The sequence below is a fragment of the Typopeltis vanoorti genome, chromosome 10 (genome assembly GCF_054136105.1).
Source record: "Typopeltis vanoorti isolate ZY-2024b chromosome 10, IOZ_Tvanoo_1.0, whole genome shotgun sequence".
NCBI classification, from domain to species: domain Eukaryota; kingdom Metazoa; phylum Arthropoda; class Arachnida; order Uropygi; family Thelyphonidae; genus Typopeltis; species Typopeltis vanoorti.
In genome coordinates, this window is record NC_143558.1 from 110,499,722 (window position 1) to 110,519,818 (window position 20,097).

At 35.9% G+C, this 20,097-nt stretch overlaps 1 protein-coding gene across 1 annotated transcript; it reads left to right on the top strand.

Moving 5' to 3' along the window:
• Nucleotides 1-1,476: 1,476 nt before the first annotated feature.
• On the top strand, nt 1,477-16,642 carry LOC150102685 (venom peptide SjAPI-2-like). Its single transcript, XM_090399763.1, has 2 exons — nt 1,477-1,555; nt 16,246-16,642. Exons 1-2 carry the CDS (start codon nt 1,489-1,491, stop codon nt 16,452-16,454), a joined length of 276 nt encoding a protein of 91 aa, XP_090255889.1. The 5' UTR covers nt 1,477-1,488; the 3' UTR covers nt 16,455-16,642.
• The last annotated feature ends 3,455 nt before the right edge of the window (nt 16,643-20,097 follow it).

Genomic DNA, 20,097 nt, shown 5'->3' on the forward strand with positions numbered 1-20,097 from the left:
ATGACGGATAGGATTCAACTGCTAAAGCGTATTCCCCGAGAGCAGGAGGGAGGCGTATTTCTTCCTGATCGAGGGAAACGAGATTCGATAATGGATAGGTTAAGTGCTCGTTAGAGAACTTATCAATGAATATTGACATGTACCTCAGGACGCGGAAGACAGGAAAGTGTGCAGGGTATTCTTCTCACAACTGGGATCATACATAACGAGTAGTTTGCAACGAGTTGCCCGTGTTTGCACTACGTTCTAGGACTACTTGCATTTAGCTCACGCTAGTATTCGCCGATACTTTTATAGTTTATTATACTATATTCGGCATGAAACTCTCCGATTCCAATCTTTTTATTCGGTTTTAAAACAATGTGGGATCTAATATCCCCTTAATTTAATTAATGTTTATATCGCCGAAATTAAGCCTGTTGGCTCTTTATATTTAAGTCACACATAACTTTTATATAACTTTTTCGACGAAAAACATTCGCAATCCCGTATGGGATTTCGCATCACAACTCGGATGCCTGAATTAAGCACAAACATATAAACATCATTCAACTTCATATGTAATGGGATGAGGCGTCTTCTAGATAAGAAATTCAATTTACATCTTAATAGAATTCGTTAGGATGCGAATCGAGAAGATTCTCTCACGCACGCACACACACACACACACACACACACACACACACACACACACACACACACACACACACACACACACACACACAGAGCAGCCGTGTTTACTTCCTGAGGTATTTTTCATCTCGAAATGTAGTGAACGATGATATCATATGGTGAATCAACAAGATGCGAGTGTCGTGTGCCAGCATGCTTTCTATGAATTTACCGATGATGCCGGTAAATTGATATTTGCAGAATTAATTATAATATGTTTACGTAATACTGGCTTATGCATCATCTTATATCTTTTAAATGTACACATAACATCGCTGGACAGTTGTGATAATCACCATAAAGGAACTCATATGTCTAACATGTCTTCTTATATATCCTAAAAGAAAAGAACAAATTATCACAACTTGATGAAACATAAGGGTTAAAGCGTTTTAAGATATGTTCTTTCTTGTGGTAATAACAGTTGCTTTAATATTATTTTTGTTTTCGATGTGTATCAGAACTTTTCAGCCCCCCCCCCCTCCTATTTCTTAACACTATCTAAAAACGGGAGACGGTTGTATTTTGATCTTTTCTTTTGTATTAAACACAGGTTATTCAATTTAGATATAATGCAAATAGTAAGAAAGATTATTTCTAACAACTGATTTGCCTGAGAAGGTGGAAATTAGATGTTGCGGTTTATCGAATAATTTTCGCTGTTAGATATTAATACTGCCGTGTGTATAGAATAAAGGTATATAGAATAAAACATCGTGAGATGCTTCACGAAATATTTTATTTTTTCACGATATTTCAATGCAAATTGATATATCGCAATTCAATATTTCATTACAGTGAATAATCAGCATTAAAATGAAGTCTGTGTTCATTTGCATCATTCCTCTCGCTGTTCTCATCACTTGTTGTTGGGCACGGAAAGGTATGTAACTTTATTCGAATACTTCATGCTTGTTTTTTTTTTTTTTATGTAAGCCGACTGTTTTGCCTTAATAAAAAACGTTTCTAATGTTTAATATGAAACTGTTCAACATTTGAATCTGAACTGTGTTATTATTATTAAGTTTTCAACAAAGGTAAAATTCGTAAACAAAAATCCCTTCACGCATTTTAGGCAGGAAGTGATCGGCTAATCGGCCGATCATGGTTGTGTATCCATGAATATCTAAAGAAAACAAATAGCATTGCTCTAATATGAATAGATCTATGGATAGGTACTAACTGCAATTCCTCTCTGCGCATTTCCGAAGCTTCTATCTTGTTGAGCTACACAATCAAAAATAACATTTCTAATTGTTTAGCTCAATCTTCACTTTAGTTCACTTTTCACTTTAATATAAATAATTTTATTAATTATATTTTAATATTAATCAATAATTTAAATATTTACATAAAATCAAGACTCTTCAAATTATATTATAACAGAAAATTTAACTTTTTTTAAGGGGAGAATTCCAGGCTGAAACGATCTAACACATGCTGGTCAACATTTATGTACGATATTGACCAGCAGGTGTTCAACTTCAAAACTATTAAACCAACTTTATCGCCTTTTTTCATTTCATCTTCCCTGTGCTTCGAAACAGCATTCTCGATATCAGTTTCCCCTAAGACTTATGACGACAACTGTAGAAGAAAAATTAATGGATTATTTTTATCTCGCTAACTCCCCTTCTCACACATGCCACTCTTATAGTATAGGTTTTGCAACGTTATGCGGGTTCATAACCTATCAAATGTTTTAAATCTCTGAATTTTACTTGTTCACAAGGAAGAAGAATACTGCTGAAATGTTTCCTAAAGATCTGAAGGTAGTTTCATGAGAAACTACGTCTCCCTAAATACTTTCATTCCTTCTATGTGTGTGTGCGTGTGTTCAACTGAACAAAGAGCAGATAAAATGAAACAGAAGGATGATCAAGGGTAGGTTCGGTAAGTTTGAAACTAACAAGCATTAATGACGACAGAAACTGCTCAATATGTTATTGATAACAGTTTTAAAGGAAGAGTTTACTATTAACGAGATTGCTCTTTTCAGGATATTGTAATGTATTTTGGGAGGGGTTTATAGTTCATTATCCCGAAGATGACATGGATATTTCAAAGTAGTTAAGAATGATCTTGAGCAGAAAAAGAATCCGAAGTTTTTGGAAACTGAGGAAACTATGAATGAGATGTGTTTGTAGAGGCCACAAAAGTAAGTCGAAGAGAAATTTGTATTTTCTGAGATTTAAATATTATCAAAGATAAGAAAAAGTGAACCAAGCATTTTCTTGTTAGAAATAAGGCGATTGTAATTTGATAGCAATGAATTTTACTGTAAGTTAACCTTACTCCACTGGAGAATGGCAAGGATTTCAATGTTTCAGTTAATGATTATTGAAGATCTTGAAACCTGGTATGCTGAAGCAACAGCCTACGTTGCAAAATGAAAAACAGTAATGCAGTGTACTGTCATAATCAAAAAGTTGTGTGTGACAAAAAATTCTATTCATATAAGATGAAAAAGATCCCATGTAAAAAAAAAAAGCAGAAAGCTCTTGTAGGTGATACTCTGAATTAGGAAAAATTCTGCAAAGAGGAAGCTATCCATAATGATCGTCCTAGGTGGAAAAAGAGACAGAATCAAGAATGTACAGAAGTTGCCTTTGGTGAGACCAGGCGGCTCAACTTCCGTTTGTGCATATGGCAGGTTTACTAAATTTTTGCCCGTTTCAAAGTCAGATTTTGATTTGTTTACCGTTTTGATGAGTCACAGATAAGCTGAATGTGAGTTGTAATTACTTTTCTCGACCACTTATAAAATTCAAACTTTTTTTGTGAAAAGCGCGCTTTTTGTGAATCATGTGAAGGACAGTGGTTGGTTTGAAACGGAATAGTGGTGAAGATCTTCATTCCTTCAATTATTGTGTGTATGTGGAACAATAGTATAGTAAATAACCAACTATGGAAACGAAGAGTTGAAACGAAGGAGATCACTCCATTTAACATCACTGCAGTTATATTATTGAAATGAACTTCAACAGATTAAAAACACTATTTTTAGCAAAATCCTTTAAATTTATAATAATAATAATATGCTAACACCTTTTGTTCCCTTATAAGGAGTAGCCGAGGCTTTTAAACCCTTTTGGAGACTGAGTGGGGAGTTCAATCTCCACTGGTAGCCAATACGAGATAGCTTGCCCATGTCTATCACTAATTATAGGTAGCCACCGTTGAAGAGACCCGAAAAAAAATGCTGCCATCTCTTTGTACCTATCCCTAACAGGATATGTTCAGTCTGAAACTGAACATATCCTGTTAGGGATAGGTGAGAAATCGTGTGTTTGGTTTTGAACTCTTGTTTACCGTTGGGAAATTACCAATATAACTATTAATTTTACCTTCGATTCCTTGTGCTCTTAACCTATTTCTGTAAGTAGAATTTATTTGTGAATTATTTTCCCACACTGTTAATTTTCATTAACCTTTTTTTTGTAGATAACTGAGTGACTCATTTCCGATCAGTCGGTCATCGTTCTTTTCTTAGCGGTTACTTCAAAGGTAAAATTTTTCTCAGGGATGTGTATTAGTCAACTTTCTGATGGGTAGCAAAGGTTCGTAATTTGACCTTGTGTGATCGATGAGAACTAAGTTATTCATTGTCACATGATGTGATTTTTGGTTTTCCATTGGTTCTAATTTTTTTATAAATAGACTAAAGGGTCGCTCTTTGGTTCCAATTTGAGTTTCTAGTAGTTACTTTCTAGTAGTATTTGTAGCAGTTGTATGCATTCAGAAGATTATTATAGTTTCAAAATGAGTTTTCCTGGAGAAAAGGTAAGTTAATTTTCTCATTTTATAGCAATGTCATATGAATTTTAGTGACTACATTAGCGATTTTGTCTATAAAGTTATAAGGTGGTTTTTGCAATGGAAAATAAAAAGCATGTTCATGATATTCATTCTGTTTTGTGTTAAGTGAAATCTCATAAGTCATATATATATATATATATTTTTTTTTTTTTTGATTGGGAAAAGATATTGAGTGTAGTTATTTAGTAATATTGTATTAGTGAAACCATCGCATAGTGTCGAAATTGCTAATAAATTATAATGAGTAACATTTAATTTATTTTTTGGTTATTAGGATTTTTTTGGGGAAAATTTTTTGAGGGTTGATGTTTAGTAAAAGTGTGTTAGTGAAACTCTTATGTAGTATTGAAATTGCTAAAATCACCTTGAGTTTTTATTTCTAAACGATATTTCTGAAATCTAGAAAGTAATTTTTATTATTTTTTTTTTTAATAGCGATCATCTGTTATTCGGTTTATTGATGGTAATGGGAATATATCCAATCATCAACCCACCATTGTAGAGGTAGATTTGACTGGAGAAAATGAAGAAATCACAGGACGTGGTATTAATTCTAATATAACAATCGCTGGTGTGGCTGGAGGAAGTCGCGACCCTCCCCAAAATTTATATGATTCACATTCAGTTACTGGATGTGAAACTAAACTCTCTACGTCTACTACTATCGAACCCTCACTCTACAGGGACTTTTATACTGTTTCGGTGGCCCGATCACGTAAATCTATCAAGTATCAAACTCGACAATTAGAGTATCAAGTTCGATTTCGTGATCTGGAACTCTTTTCACCAGAGTGTTTTTTTGATATTTTTCGAGATATGCTTAATGAGATCATTCAGCGTTTATCGGGTTCTGGAACTTTTTCTCACGTTCGGTTGGGTGTTAGTGCATCCAGTTTAGAAAGCAACATAAACTTACCATTTATGTTGCTTTCTGAATTAACTATCCATAGGATAGTTGATGCTTTTTATGCTGTCTCCCAATCGAAACGTGAGTTTCTTTTGGCAAATGATCTTGTGATCGATGTCGTACTTATCAATATCAGTAACAATGGTGGTGGAAGAAGCAATGTTAAAAGAAGAACGCTGCTTAGCCTGGATGAATTTGTGAAAATAAAAAAAGCTATTGTGGAAATTAACAACAAAGACAATCTTTGCATGGCCCGAGCACTTGTTCTGGGTGTTTCTTCACACACTGATGATGTTGCAACATACAGACAAGTGCGTTTAGATAGAAAAAAGTTACAAACAAAGAGGGCTTTAACTCTGCACAAAATTGCAGGGATTCCGCTCATTTCTTGCGGTATTCCAGAAGCAGATCTCTTTCAAAAGCATTTGACTCCGTAATACCAAATCGTAATTTTTTCGGCAGATGCTGATTTTTCTGTGGTGTTTCGGGGACCAAATGCAAATAAACAGATCTGTCTTTTATACCACAACTCTCATTATGATTTAGTGCGTAGTGTGCATGCTCTGTTTGGGAATAGCTATTATTGCCCCAGTTGCTTTCACACATACAGCACTTCTATGAAATTGCAAATGCATAGATGCAAAAATATATGCATCCGCTGTCGCACAAACGCCAGTCATAGTGTGCGGGACCTTCTTTTGTGTAAATTATGCAACAGGTTTTTCTACGGCAACGAATGTCTGAATTTGCACATACAAAATAATATTTGTTCAAAAAGCCATCGTTGCGGACAGTGTTTGACTACTTTCTCTACAGATAAAAGTCACGTCTGTCCACCAGAAAATTTCTGCAACTACTGCAAATCAGTTCACCCAAAACAGAAATGCTTTGTGCAAAAATCTGAGGTCTCAAATAAACAAGTTTCTATGGTTTTTTTTGACACAGAAACTATAGCTAAAAATCATCGTCATGTACCAGTATTATGTATAGCTGATTTTGGTAGTCACAAACGCGAGTTTTGGGGTGAAAACTGTGTGGGTCAATTCCTAGACGAGCTGTTTTCTGTCAAGAATATTATGAAAAGAGATCGAGATGGTAAAATCCTTCGGACTGTCAAACCAAAATACGAAAATATTCGTGTAATTGCACACAATTTTCGTGGTTTTGACGGGTATTTTATTTTGGAATATCTTTTTTCAAAAAATTTCCAACCCCGTGTAGTGTTTGACGGATCGAAGATACTTGCTATCTATTATGACCCTTTAAACATCATATTTCTTGACAGTTTTTCCTACATTAGTGTCGCTCTTAGGAAACTCCCAGCCATGTTCGATCTCCCAGAAGTTCGTAAGGGTTTCTTTCCTCATAAGTTTCACACATCCGATTCTCTGGATTATCGTGGAGTCATCCCCGAAAAATCATATTTCCAGCCGGAATTTATGAATAAAGAAACTCGTACAGAGTTCGAGACTTGGTACGAAAATCGGCTAGATACTGAATACTGTCTGAAAGCGGAACTTTTAGCTTATACGAAAGATGACGTGCGTGTTTTGCGAGACAGTTGCAACACTTTTCGCACTCTCTTCATACAGCTCACCCAGATTGATCCCTTTCTCCATGACATTACAATTGCAGGAGTATGTTTGAGAGTATTTCTCCAAAACTTTTTGAAACCTAACACATTGGCCATACTTCCTGCTCGGGGTTACATAGGGGCAAACGTGCAAAGTCAAAAGGCTTTGGCTTGGCTCAAATGGCAAGAACAACAGAACAACATAACCATACAACATGCACGTTCTGTGGGGGGGGGGGAGAAGTCCGCATCGGACCTTATTTTGTCGATGGGAAATGTGGAAGCTTAATTTTTGAATATTACGGCTTCTTCTTCCATGGTTGTCAATTTTGTTATAGACCAAGTACATTCCAACCATACAGAAATACTGACATGATTTCCCTTTTTGAGCAAACGAAGGATCGCGAAAACTACTTTCATAGCCAAGGATTCGACGTTATCTCAATTTGGGAATGTCAGTTTAATGCAGAAATTTCTGAAAACACAGCCTTGAAAACCTTTATTGCTGCTCTTAATATTCCAGATCCCATATTACCTCGTAGTGCTCTACATGGTGGCAGAACCGACTGCTACAAAATGTATCACAAAATTCAGTCAGAAGGGGAAGTTATTCGCTATTTGGACTTCAATAGCCTTTATCCATGGGTAATGAAATACCAGGTATTTCCTATGGGGCATCCCGAAGTTATTATCGATAATTTCGACTATTCTCCTGGGGTATACTTTGGTATTTGCCATGCAAAAGTGGAAGCACCTACAGATCTCTTTTTACCGGTTTTGTCCATCACAGTTAACGAAAAATTAATCTACCCCCTGTGTGGAAAGTGTGCTTCCGAAATGGCCCCATTATTCTCTCATACGGACCGATCATTTACAGGTTATTGGTGCAGTCCAGAGTTAGATTTAGCACGTTCTCGCGGTTATAAAGTTATTGAATTTTACGAGGTGTGGCATTTTTCTCAAAAATTTGAAGGGGAAGAAAACTTCTTTGCTCACTATATTGATACCTTTCTGAAGCTGAAACAGGAAGCATCTGGATGGCCTGAAGGTCAAAACCGACAGGCTTATCTGGACGAGTTTTTGCTAAGGGAAGGTGTTATGTTAAATAGTGAGCACATTAGTAAAAACCCTGGTAAATGTTCACTTGCTAAGCTTTGTTTGAATTCTCTATGGGGAAGGCTTGGCATGAGAATGTTAAGAACTCAGACCCAGGTGATTTTCTTTTATGAAGACCTCGTAGAACTTTTTTTAGATAACAGTAAAGTTATCCAAGATGCCAGGTTAGTTTCAGAAGAGCAGATGATGGTTGCCTACTCGCCTGTTGAAGGCACTGAGCCTGAAAATAGGAAAGGGAATGCTGTCATCTCCTCATTTGTAGCTGCCTACGGTAGACTAAAGTTATACGAGGTCATGGAACCTTTGCAAAGACGGCTTTTATACACAGATACTGATTCTGTGATTTTCATTGAAAAACCGGGCGATTACTCACCGTCCATTTGGGGAGCTAGGTGACGAACTCGACGGTGACTTTATTGTTGAGTTTGTTACCACAGGCCCCAAATCTTATTCCTACAGAACGCGGAGGGGTAAGATCGTGACCAAATGCAAAGGCATTACTTTAAATTCTCGCACGGCCACTGAGATTAATCTGGAATCTATGATTGCAGCAGTAAGGGGTGAGCCACAAAATATCCAAATTCCTGTACCATTTTCTGTCCACAGAGACAAATGGAGCTGTCAACTCAAAACGACCTCAGTAACAAAAAGATTTGGATACACTTTTGCGAAGCGCATAGTGTCAACAGACACATGCACTTTTCCCTATGGGTATTTTAAAGGATAATTCCTTACACTCATATACCCCATAAGCAAAAGATGCCATCTATGGGACAGAAAACTAAACAACATTCTACCTGGTTGGTAAAAATCCATGGTTGTTTCCCAACACGATGATTTGCAGTGTCGCCCTTCTCTTGTACATTTTTAACATCGATGTTATTGTTACTATTATTCCACAATAGCTTTTTTTTTTCTTAGAATTAAAAAAGAAAATTCGTCTTGGCATGATTACATGGTGACTGTGATAAAAAAAGTAAAAAAATGTTGACAAGGAGATTTTTTTTGATATTAAAACAAGTATCTACTTGTTTTTACATGATCTCTAATTATATAAAAACAATCACAGACTTATTATATTATCATTTTCAATATGTTCATACATCCATTTACATGTATAATTTCGGGAGCTACTCAGTCAGGAAAAACAACATTTGTGTTGTCTCTCATAGAACATTGTAATCAACTAATCAAACCACCACCGGAACGAATCGTTTACTGTTACAGTGAAAATCAAGATAAATTTAAAAAATTTACCAATATAGAGTTCGTAAATGGTTTGAAGTTACCTGAATTTGATTCTAATGTGAGAAATTTACTCATAATCGATGATTTGGTTCACCAGGCTAAGGAGAGCACGGAAATAGCTGATGTATTCATAAAAGGTTCACATCACCGTAACCTTAGTGTCATTCTACTGACACAAAATTTATTCTGTAAAGGTACACATTTTCGTACAATTTCTCTCAATAGTCATTATGTTATTGCTTTTAAAAATCCCCGAGACTCTTTGCAGTTTTCTCATTTAGCTTCCCAAGTATTTCCAGGACAAACGAACGTGTTAGTTCAGATTTATAAAGATGCAACACGGGAACCCCACTCATATTTAGTTTTAGACTTTAGACAGGAAACCCCTGATATTTTACGCTTGAGGTCACGGATTTTGCCAGGAGAAGAACCCAATACAGTATTTATCCCTGAATGGCTGATAGACTCAAACGTTATGAATATCTCATCAAGTACTTATCTCATTCCTCTCCCAAACAAGCAAATGATGCTTTAAAACATTGCACCTCCAGCCAAATCACCACACTCTGTGAAATTTGCAAAAATGTATTATGTGGAAATATTCCACTAAAAAACAAGCAAAAGTCACGCCTACGAAGGAAAAAAAAATTATAAGAGCACTAAGTAACAAATCGCTTCCCTTCATAACCAGAAGAAAATTGGTTTTACAGCACGGAGGAGCACTGTTCCCATTATTAGGCAGTATCATTGTTCCTTTATTGACTTCACTTATTAGAAAATGAATATGTTTAAAAAATTTACGCTTCTCCAATCACCAGAGGAGCGTGAATTGTATGCACTTGATGATGAAATGAGTGCTATTTTAAAAATAAGAAATAAACATGCAGATGAAAAAGTAAAAGCATATTTAAATGTTCTGCAAAAGTATTTAGGGGTTGAAAAACCAATTGGCTCTCACAGAAGGAGAGCAACAGGAACATAGAATACCACGTCCAGAACCTTTACTGAACAAACCAAATACCCAGAACCATTCCCATCAACCATCAACATCAGCCACTCCCAGTGAAGAAAATGCTTCCACTCCAATCCCTCCCCGCAAGAGAGCTCGAAGAAGGAGTACCAAATTCATCTCTCTATCTCCCCGAAAGCTGCGTGGGAATAAGAAACTGGTTTGGAAAAAATGGTAAGTGAAAAACAATTTTTTTTTTTAATTATTTTTTATTTTCAGTAAATGATCTGTAACAGCATTAGTTACTACAATATCATTTAACCATAAATCCTTAGAATAACCTTTGTTAATAATATTTTGCATAGAAAGACCACGACATCTCAATATTAAAAAATACACACAATGCAAACCACAAGCGACTGATTCCTTAGCTTGTACAATTACAGAATTATAATACCATTTATTAGTATTAATATTCAGAAAGTTAACAATATCGTTTTCGGGTGGACGACCGAAGCTATCGAAAAAATCACCGTGTTTGTCTTGAATATAGATAGCTTGCCAATGTTGTCCTGGCAACCAGGTCGGATCTGTGTTCACGACGAACATCGACTGTTGTTTTCTGATCGGATATAGTGGCAATTCATCACTAGCACAAACTCCTAAACCCACTTTTCTCGTCGTGGGTTCTAACTCTAGTATGCTTACTAATTGTTCAGTGTTCATAGTCCAGTAACACAGAACGATCCTTTGTTACGGATAACGTACACTCAAATTCTGCATAAAGAACCACTGTGATGTTTTCAGGAAGAGGTTGAGCAAATTTAACCTCGAGTCGCACACTTCCTCTTCTTAACAGGCTGACATGGGGGGCAACGGCATTTTGATCTGGCGATAAGTCAAATCCATAGAGAACGTTTCCCTTTACGTATTCTTCATAAGAAATGTCATTACCACAGTCTCTGTTCCATTTACCTAGTGATGTGAACAGTGACATGTAACATCTGCTGTAATGCCTTTCTTTGAAGTTCGGAGTCAAAGGTTGTGAGGGATACTGAATACCGTCAGCGGTCACTACAAGAAAATTCAGATTGAAATGATGAAAATTAAATGGATTTCTGTTGAAAGTGCCATTAAATCCATCACTAGCGACCAGTCCAATAATTAATCTAGATGGTATTTCACCTAGATACAGATTGTCTCGTGTGGCATCTGACATACCCTTGGGAATTGAAAAATAAGACACTTGCACACGATTGATGGGGTATATCATGTTTGACTTGTCTAACACAGACAGGTGAGCCAGTTGAATCTTTGAATTTATTTTGACTTTGCGGACAAAAAGTGTAGCCTCTTCAATTTGCACTTTAGCCTTAGAATCAGCATTTGCAGTCAGTAAACAAAATTCGGGAGAACTGCGAACCATACGAACACGAACAGTAACGTTATTGATCAAGTACCGGTCTTGATGCATGATGTCAGCGTGTATTCGCCCAAGCATCTCGACACTTTTTGATTGGTTAATTCGAGCTTGTCGTCTACGCATCCCACATTCACTTTTGGTAAACATATCACTAACATTAGCCACATCATCTTTAACAAATAGTTCATTTGTGAGTTGACTGTTTTTAGCATCTCTGTCATAATTTAGTAGGTTTTCAATATAAGCCCTATAAGGATACGTGTCTGATGCCACATTCACTAGTTTATCTTGGAGAAAAACGTCAATTTGACTGAACAGGGAATGGAAAAAATTATTCACAACACCAACTGAAGAATCTTCGATAGGTTTATTATCATTGTCGGTGATGCGCACACGAACACGTAGGTATGAGTTTCCCAAATCCAAGTATTCTTCAGATGTACCTGGTATGCAAAATTCCACAGGACCTCCACTGTCAGTACTGGATATTGGTTGGTAGGTAACATAAGAACTTCTTTCCACACACATGTTGACACTAGGGTGGGAAAAAAGATCTAACTCTGACATCATATCCTCAGCAAAAGATGTCATCTCGCTTGCGTTTTTTAGTATTCGTTTTTTTCTTCTGGGAAAACCATTGCTGAGCCTTTTCAGCAATGGTTTTCCCAGCTTCTGATGCTCTGTTTATAAAGGCTCGACGTACAGGTACCCCTTCCAAGACATCTCCTATCATATGCTGACCGGCTTTTAAGGCTTGACGACCGACAAATTGAGATGCAGGTTTTAAAAGTGGACTTAGAAAGGAGAAGGCACTTCTGAAAATGCTACCTAATCCGTACCCACGCTGTATTGGGGGGCCCGTAAACATTTGAGCCCCACCTGCCTGCAATGTGTAATATCTGAGATAATCAGTCATCCTTCACTTGTCGGAACTGTAATTTAACTATTGTCTTGCCACCACGATAGTGGAACAATTCGCCGCTGTCAGAACGAATTTCAATGCTAATTGACTGAAATGTTTGTTTTCGTAACGGATAATAATCAGGTTGAGCAAAAACGAAGGAACACTTAGTGCTGCACTGAACAACTCGTAACAATGGTGCACATGTATCACCAACTATCTGTTCTTGGATTAAATCAGAATAAACAAAATATGCGGCTACACCCCTCTTTATATCAACTGGATATTTCCCTGTGATTGTACCTTTCAGTTTAACACCAATCTGATTAAAACCCAGTAGAAGCCCCAAACCTGCAGCCTCCTTGGGAAAGAAAAGGTTGTAATCTTTTGGGACTGTCAGAGAAATAGTGTTATTTGGATTCTTTTTTCCAGTAATCACAGAACTCACATCAAACATTGCTTGAAGAAGTTCAGAGGGTGAATTGTAACTGCCTTGGGGAATCTTGTACACTTTGTAAAATCCTTCTTTAGACTTTTCGAAAACTTTATTTCCTGCGATGTTGTTGTTCTCGATATTGTTGACACCTCCCCCAATTGCACGTATCATATGAAACTCATCATAACCGGAATCAATGTTATTAAATTCTCCCGGAAGATGAATTTCGGCAAGAGCAACTTCCCATTTACCTTTAAGTCTGATCTCGTGTGGTAATTCCACTTGAAATTTCGTTTGCGTGTTTGTAGGAAACATTTTCATACTGGCATTACTGGGGAGGGTTAAGTAAAACATCTTCGCTACGAACCCAAGAATTATACGATGAGGGATAACCGAGCCACTTAACAAAATACTGAAGCTTTCCTTTCTGTTTGCGCTGCTTAAGTACTTGTTCGATTAGATACACGTCTTCCGGAAGTTCATTGGGTATATTAGCCTTTTGCAGTTGAGCTTCGTAGAAAGTTCCCTCCACTATCTCTCCGTCCCGACTGCGAACTCTATATACTACAGGGTTTCTATTAATAACCTGAGCAATAGTGAACAATTCTCGTGTCCAGTTACCCCAATACCCTTTTCTAAATTTGTGGGTATCATCACTTAAAACTACACTATCACCTACTTGAAATTTTGGTTTGCTAGCCTCCTCTTGGGTTCCGTACAAATATTTCCAAACACGATCCTCATTGTGAAGGTTAACTTGGGAAGGAGCCATACCGATAGTGCGGTGTGGTGTTAGGTTATAAGTATGTACAAGGGTCGGCAAAACTTTCGTATAACTTTTACTTTTAGTATACGTCATCCATTTGTAGATCTTTGTTTTCAATGTTCTGATAAATCTTTCTGCAATAGGTGCTTTCATTTCACTCCTGGTTGTGTAGAAGTGAATATTATGGTTCTTAAACAATGCACGAACTTTCTTGTTGCAAAACTCTTTTCCTTGATCAGTGTTTATGTAACATGGCATTTCCTCTCTAAAAATAGACTCGAAAGCCTTAACAACATCGTCTGCTGATTTCTTCTTCAGTGTTCGAACCCACGCAAATCGGGAAAAACAATCAATGCATACAAGAAGGAAACACACACCCCCATTCTCTTTTGCAAGGGATGACATATCTGCCAAATCACATTGAAAAGTATGTAAAAGTGTCGGGACTTTGATTTGATTGCGTTTAAACTTTCTTCTAATGGGTTTATGTCTCACATAAGTAGGTTGTGTTGCTAACCAACTTTTCACGGTTTCATGTGACAAATTTGTATGTTTCTGTAAAGCTTTGATACTTCCAAAACCAACTACTGTATTAGGATTATAGTAATCTGCTAACTTTTCCATTACTATCAATGATTTTTTTTTCTTTGCAGGTGAAAATCAAGAACTATCGCAAAAGTGCCAGATACTTGCTTTTATAGCAGTACTGGTAATATTAGTGACAGCTGAAGTTGCCATAATCATCTGGGAAGCAGTATCAAAATCAGGCAATCAAACTTGCCTCATCAAAGAAATGTTACGCCAAGAAAAACACCATTTGCATTGGTGATATATGTAAATTTAATTCCTATTTCTTGCATATGGCAATGTAAATAATATCTGTGAAATAAATATGTAAACTTAAAAGAACAAACAGTGTCTTTGATGTGTTATGTATGTTTAAGTAAGAACACTTTTGAAATAACCGTGAAAACACACACGATTTGTTTATTTATTTATTTATTTATTGAACTTTAAGATCTTACTTTTAGACAAATCAAAATATCCCGATGAATTATGAATAAAATATGAACTTGATTAGAATATGTATATAGAAGAAAATACAGATGAGGTATGGAAAAAAAAAGTATGTGTGTTTGAGTGACATCAGTATATAATTAATTATACAGAAAAGCTCGAAAGACTGCCGCCATCACGACTTACTCTAAGAATTCCCACCCTTTAACAGGAAACAAATACCCCAAATGTATTGGAAAATTAGTACAAACATCTATATAAATAAAATAATAAAAAAAAACGTATGTTTGAGTGACACTAGTATATAATTAATTATTCAGAAAAATCTAATTACACCCGCCATCACGACATACTCTAAGAATTCCCATAGACGACAATGACGGATGTGTGCCACCCTGGGAAAATTCAAAGATATCTTATCTCAAAACATAGCCCACAATTCCATAGCCAAACCAAAATACCGCACAAAGACATAACGTCACGATTCTTATCTCTAAATATCACCCATCACACCACGTGATATTTCTAACAGAAGGGGGGCCCAGCGAAATTCCAAACTCAATAACAACAAACATTCGCGTCACGATTCCTTATCTTATCTTGATCTTGATCTGGTCAGAAGTGCCACCCCTACTACTTAGGTCAATGAAAGTCAATGTTCCTTTTGTTCTTCAGTTCTACAAGGATTAGTATTATGCTTTGTTATCTATGCAGTGACGATGGTTATTTTATTTCAGCATTTACGATATTATTAGTCCGGATATTACTGTTCAGTTTTAATGTTATTTAACTGACCACATTTGTATAATCTTACCTAGCTGGTTAAAAAAATTAAAATTTCAGCAAACTTTTTTGAATACTAATCTGAATGTGTACAGTGTTTTCGCGTAGTCGACAGAAGTCGGCATTATTAACATTGATATTTCTTATATAATGCATTAAACTGTAGACAACGCTTTAAATTACCTATTCTTTATTTATGCCTACCTGGCTTGATTGACCGAATACATGGTGGCTCATTCACCGACACTGGGATGTATTGTGTTTGAACCTCATTTAATTCTGAATATTCATGGAAAATCTTAATTGGAAGACTATATTCTTATGTTGGTGTGAGACCATGAGCAGATTAATGAGAGATCTCAAGTTGTTTAGAAAAGTTCTATGCTTAGTCTATAAGAAGAGAGTTTCTGGAATAGCCTAGAGGTTTTTTTGTCCAAGAAAGCAAAATCGATGTTGACTAGCAACTTACTAAATTTATAAATGATTATTCATTTTCTTCATTAAATTTATTTTAATTCTTCTTTCGGGATAATTCCGAAGAATATATAAAAATGTAGTGAAAACTTTAATGTATTTCACTTTCTTTTGTTCTTTCCAGAATCAAAAATATAGTCATATTTCTCTTTTCTTTCTAGCATGCAAGAATCCGAACGAAATTTATGAGTGTGGTACAACATGTCCTTTGACCTGCGATAATTATAAGAGTGCTCCTCTGCCCTGCAATAAAAGGTGCGGATATGGATGCTTCTGCAGAAGAGGATACGTAAGAGACAGATGTTCGAATTGTGTTCTTCCTGAGGACTGTCCGGGAAGTTGTCCACAAGAATCATCAACACCATTCTAATTTAGCATTTGGGATCGTCTATTCTTATTACAAAAGTATTATTGTCAATAAAAAACAGCAACTAATTCTTTCAGGCAATGTTATTGCAATCATATTAGATGTTTTTCAATTCTAATTATGTTTATTTGGAATTTCTGAATATAATAGGTTGTGCTGAAGGAGAATAAATTAAGTTTCGCGTCGTAGGTAAATTTTAGACCAGAAATATCAGTGATCTTTTTTTTTCCTGTAACCGATCGTGTGTGAAAGAGGAGAAAGACTTTATAAATGAAAGAAAGCATTGTATTATATAAATATTATTGTCTGACACGTCTAATTTATGTCTTTCTCACTTATGGTACAGTAAAACATGGATTAAAAATATATAATATTTTGTAAACTATAATAAGTACTGGCAAGCGAAATACAGAATTCCGAAGAGTAAGAAACGAACTGAACACAAACTATATAAAAAAACCATGGCGAACGTTTTAAAATTACCTAGTTTATAAAATATTAAGTGATGATTATTCTTCATTGACGCTGAAAAAAATAATTACAAGTAGTTTCATACATACGTCTCCATGTTGCAGTGAAATGTTTCTTGGGTGCTACGTGAGAAACATTTATAAGGGCATATGTTTAAAATATCTCTAAAATCGTTTTACAGAGCTTTAAAAATATGACGCTCTTTATTCTTCTATTTTGAAACTTAACGATGTGAAAGAGCCAACTGAGAAGTTTCGGATTTTCATTTTAAATACCGCACGCTATAATGACGACACTGAAGCTCAAAGCAGAGCAACGATAACAGCGTTGTACGAGTTGTACTTCCCGTTTTACTCGCCTCTTGTGGCCTGGTGAAGAACTTTTGATTTATCTTTTTTCGGATTTAACGACCGTAATAAAATTTAACTTTCTCGTATTTCATGTCACAATTATTCTAAATTCTTGGCATTATATCTTCAGGGTAAATAATCATCGATGCTGTTTGCACTCTACAGTCGAGTAGGAGAAAAAAAAAAGATATTTCTGATGTCGCAAGAAATGTCAGTTAATTTCTATGTAATATAAATATCTCTGGATTTTTTAAAAGTTGAAAGGATTTATTGGTTGAAATTGCGCGTAAGGTACTCCGGGGACATATGAGGATAGAAGTAACAGAACTGCTCTGAAGACTGTTGCATTTTTGCCAAAACTGAACCAAAACGGGCTGCCATATTGTCGAAGAATGATTGCTAATACAAATATTGACTACAAAAATGAAAAAAAAAATGAAAATAGTGTTTTAGCTTACTCCACTGGAGAATTACAAGGATATCAGTGTTTAAGGTAATGATCACTGAAGATCTTGAAAACTGGTAGGATGAAGCAACAACCTACATTGCAAAATGAAAAAGAGTAATGCGTTTTCATTTTTCGTTATGTACTGTCATAATGAAAAAGTTATGTATGACAAAAAAGTCAATTTATACAGAATGAAAGAAGATCCCGTGTAAAAAAAAAAGTACAACGTTCTTCCACCTGATGAAAAACTCTGCAAAGAGGAAGCTATCCATAAGGATCGTCCTAAGTAAAAAGAGATAGAATCAAAAGAATGGACAGAAGTTGCCCTTCGTGAGTCCAGCAGGCACAACTTCCGTTTGAGCATATGGCAGGTTTGCTGACTTTTTGGCCGTTTCCAAGTCAGATTTTGATTTGTTTACCGTTTTGATGATCAGTCTAAGCAGAATGTGAGTTGTAGTTACTTTTCTCGACCACTTATAAAATTCAAACTTTTTTTGAATGAAAGGCACGCTTTTTGTTGAATCGTGTAGGACAGTGGTTGGGGATTTGAAGCATCATGGCGAAGGTCTTCATTCCTTCAATGATTGTGTGTTTGGAACAATAGAATAGTAAATAACTGTAAAAAGGAAGAGTTGAAACCAAGGAGATCATTCTATTTAACATAACTGTAATTATATTACTGAAATGAAATTCAACAGATTAAAACACTATTTTTAGCAAAATACTTAAAAGGTAGTATTTCTCTAGAATATTATTAGTACTATCAGAGATAACTTAATAACTGTAGTAACGATCAATGAATAATCAGGTCGAGTACAGAATAATGTTAGAAATGTGTAAAGCACTCTCACAAATAAAAATGCATATTCCTATGAGGTACACACTTTTATATATATATATATATATATATATATATATACAGGGTGTTCGGGATAAATTTGACAGTTTCGTAAGGAAAAAGAAAATCTTCTTTGTATCTATTAAATTTAATGAATTGACAAAAAAAACATTACAGGCAGAGTTAATTACAATACTATCAACAAGATTTACTCAAAATAACCACCATTAGCATCGATCACAGCTTCAATTCTGCTTCGGAACCTCGAACAAGCTGATGCTACAGTCTCCCTGGGAAGGGCCGCAAAAACTGTTTTAATTTTATCCATTAACTGGGCTTTTGTATTACTGGAAGTGCGATTGGTGTCTTTTTCAACTGCGCCCCATACAAAATAATCCATGGGGTTAAGGTCTGGGGAGTTTGGAGGCCAAACATTTGGACTGGTGAAGTCGTAGAAATTTTCAGACAACCATTTTTGACTTTTCCCAGAGGTGTGGCAAGGGGCCGAATCCTGCTGCCATACATACGGCCTACCATTGGCTACCCTTGTTATCCAGGGCTTGACTACAGTTAGCAACTCCACGAACAAAGCCCGAATTCCAATGCCAGGGTTCTTCAACACCTGTTCCTGCAGATTTGCGAGGAATTCTGCTGTACGAACGCAATCAGATCGTCTGCTAGGGATCTTTCTTCTTGCTACATCCTCGTAGTCACCATTGCAAGTCTCTAGTTCATGCCTGATTGTTTTTACTGTATTCAGGGAGCATTGGGCAGCAGTCGTAATATCCTTATTTTGATGGCGGGCACGAATCATCATGATACAAGTTATTCTCTTCCATGATTCAGGTGGGTTCCAGCTATCCATCCTTTCTGACATCTTGTATATGAATGAAGAAGGGTCCAAACTTTTAAATGAAGAGAAGTGTGTGTTAATACATGTAACTTACGGAAAAATATAATTAATTATAAATATGTCAAATTTATCCCGAACACCCTGTATATATATATATATATAGAGAGAGAGAGAAGGAGGAGGTGGTATAGGGCTAACCACCTTATCGTATAACTGTCGTAAACGTCAATGAACAAACAAGATAGCTGATAAATTAAAAAAATATTCTCGACACCGCAAGGTAAAAGAGGGGAGAGGAAGTAAAAAGAAGGAGATATATGTAGAATTGTGAAAACCATCTACTCCGTTGGAGTAGATGGCTTTCACAAGATGTTTTGTAGCCTTTCAAATCTAAAAGCACACTCCATATAGAAATGAGAAGACGAAGCAGTGCCATTTTCCTTTAATGAAGTATTCATTTTAGTTCATTTAATATAATTAGCAGTGTTTAAGCCGTAATCTTGTTGATGGCGAAACATCAGCTTGTAAATAAAATTTTTCCTCAGAAACTTCGATATGAGTAAGGTTTACAATGCACGTTCAAAATGTAAACGTAGTCTTCCCAGTTTAGGAAAACGACCATTCTTCAAGTATAGACTAATAATAAAACTTTGGCGTCAATCATGTCTCATTCAAGAACGTTTCGC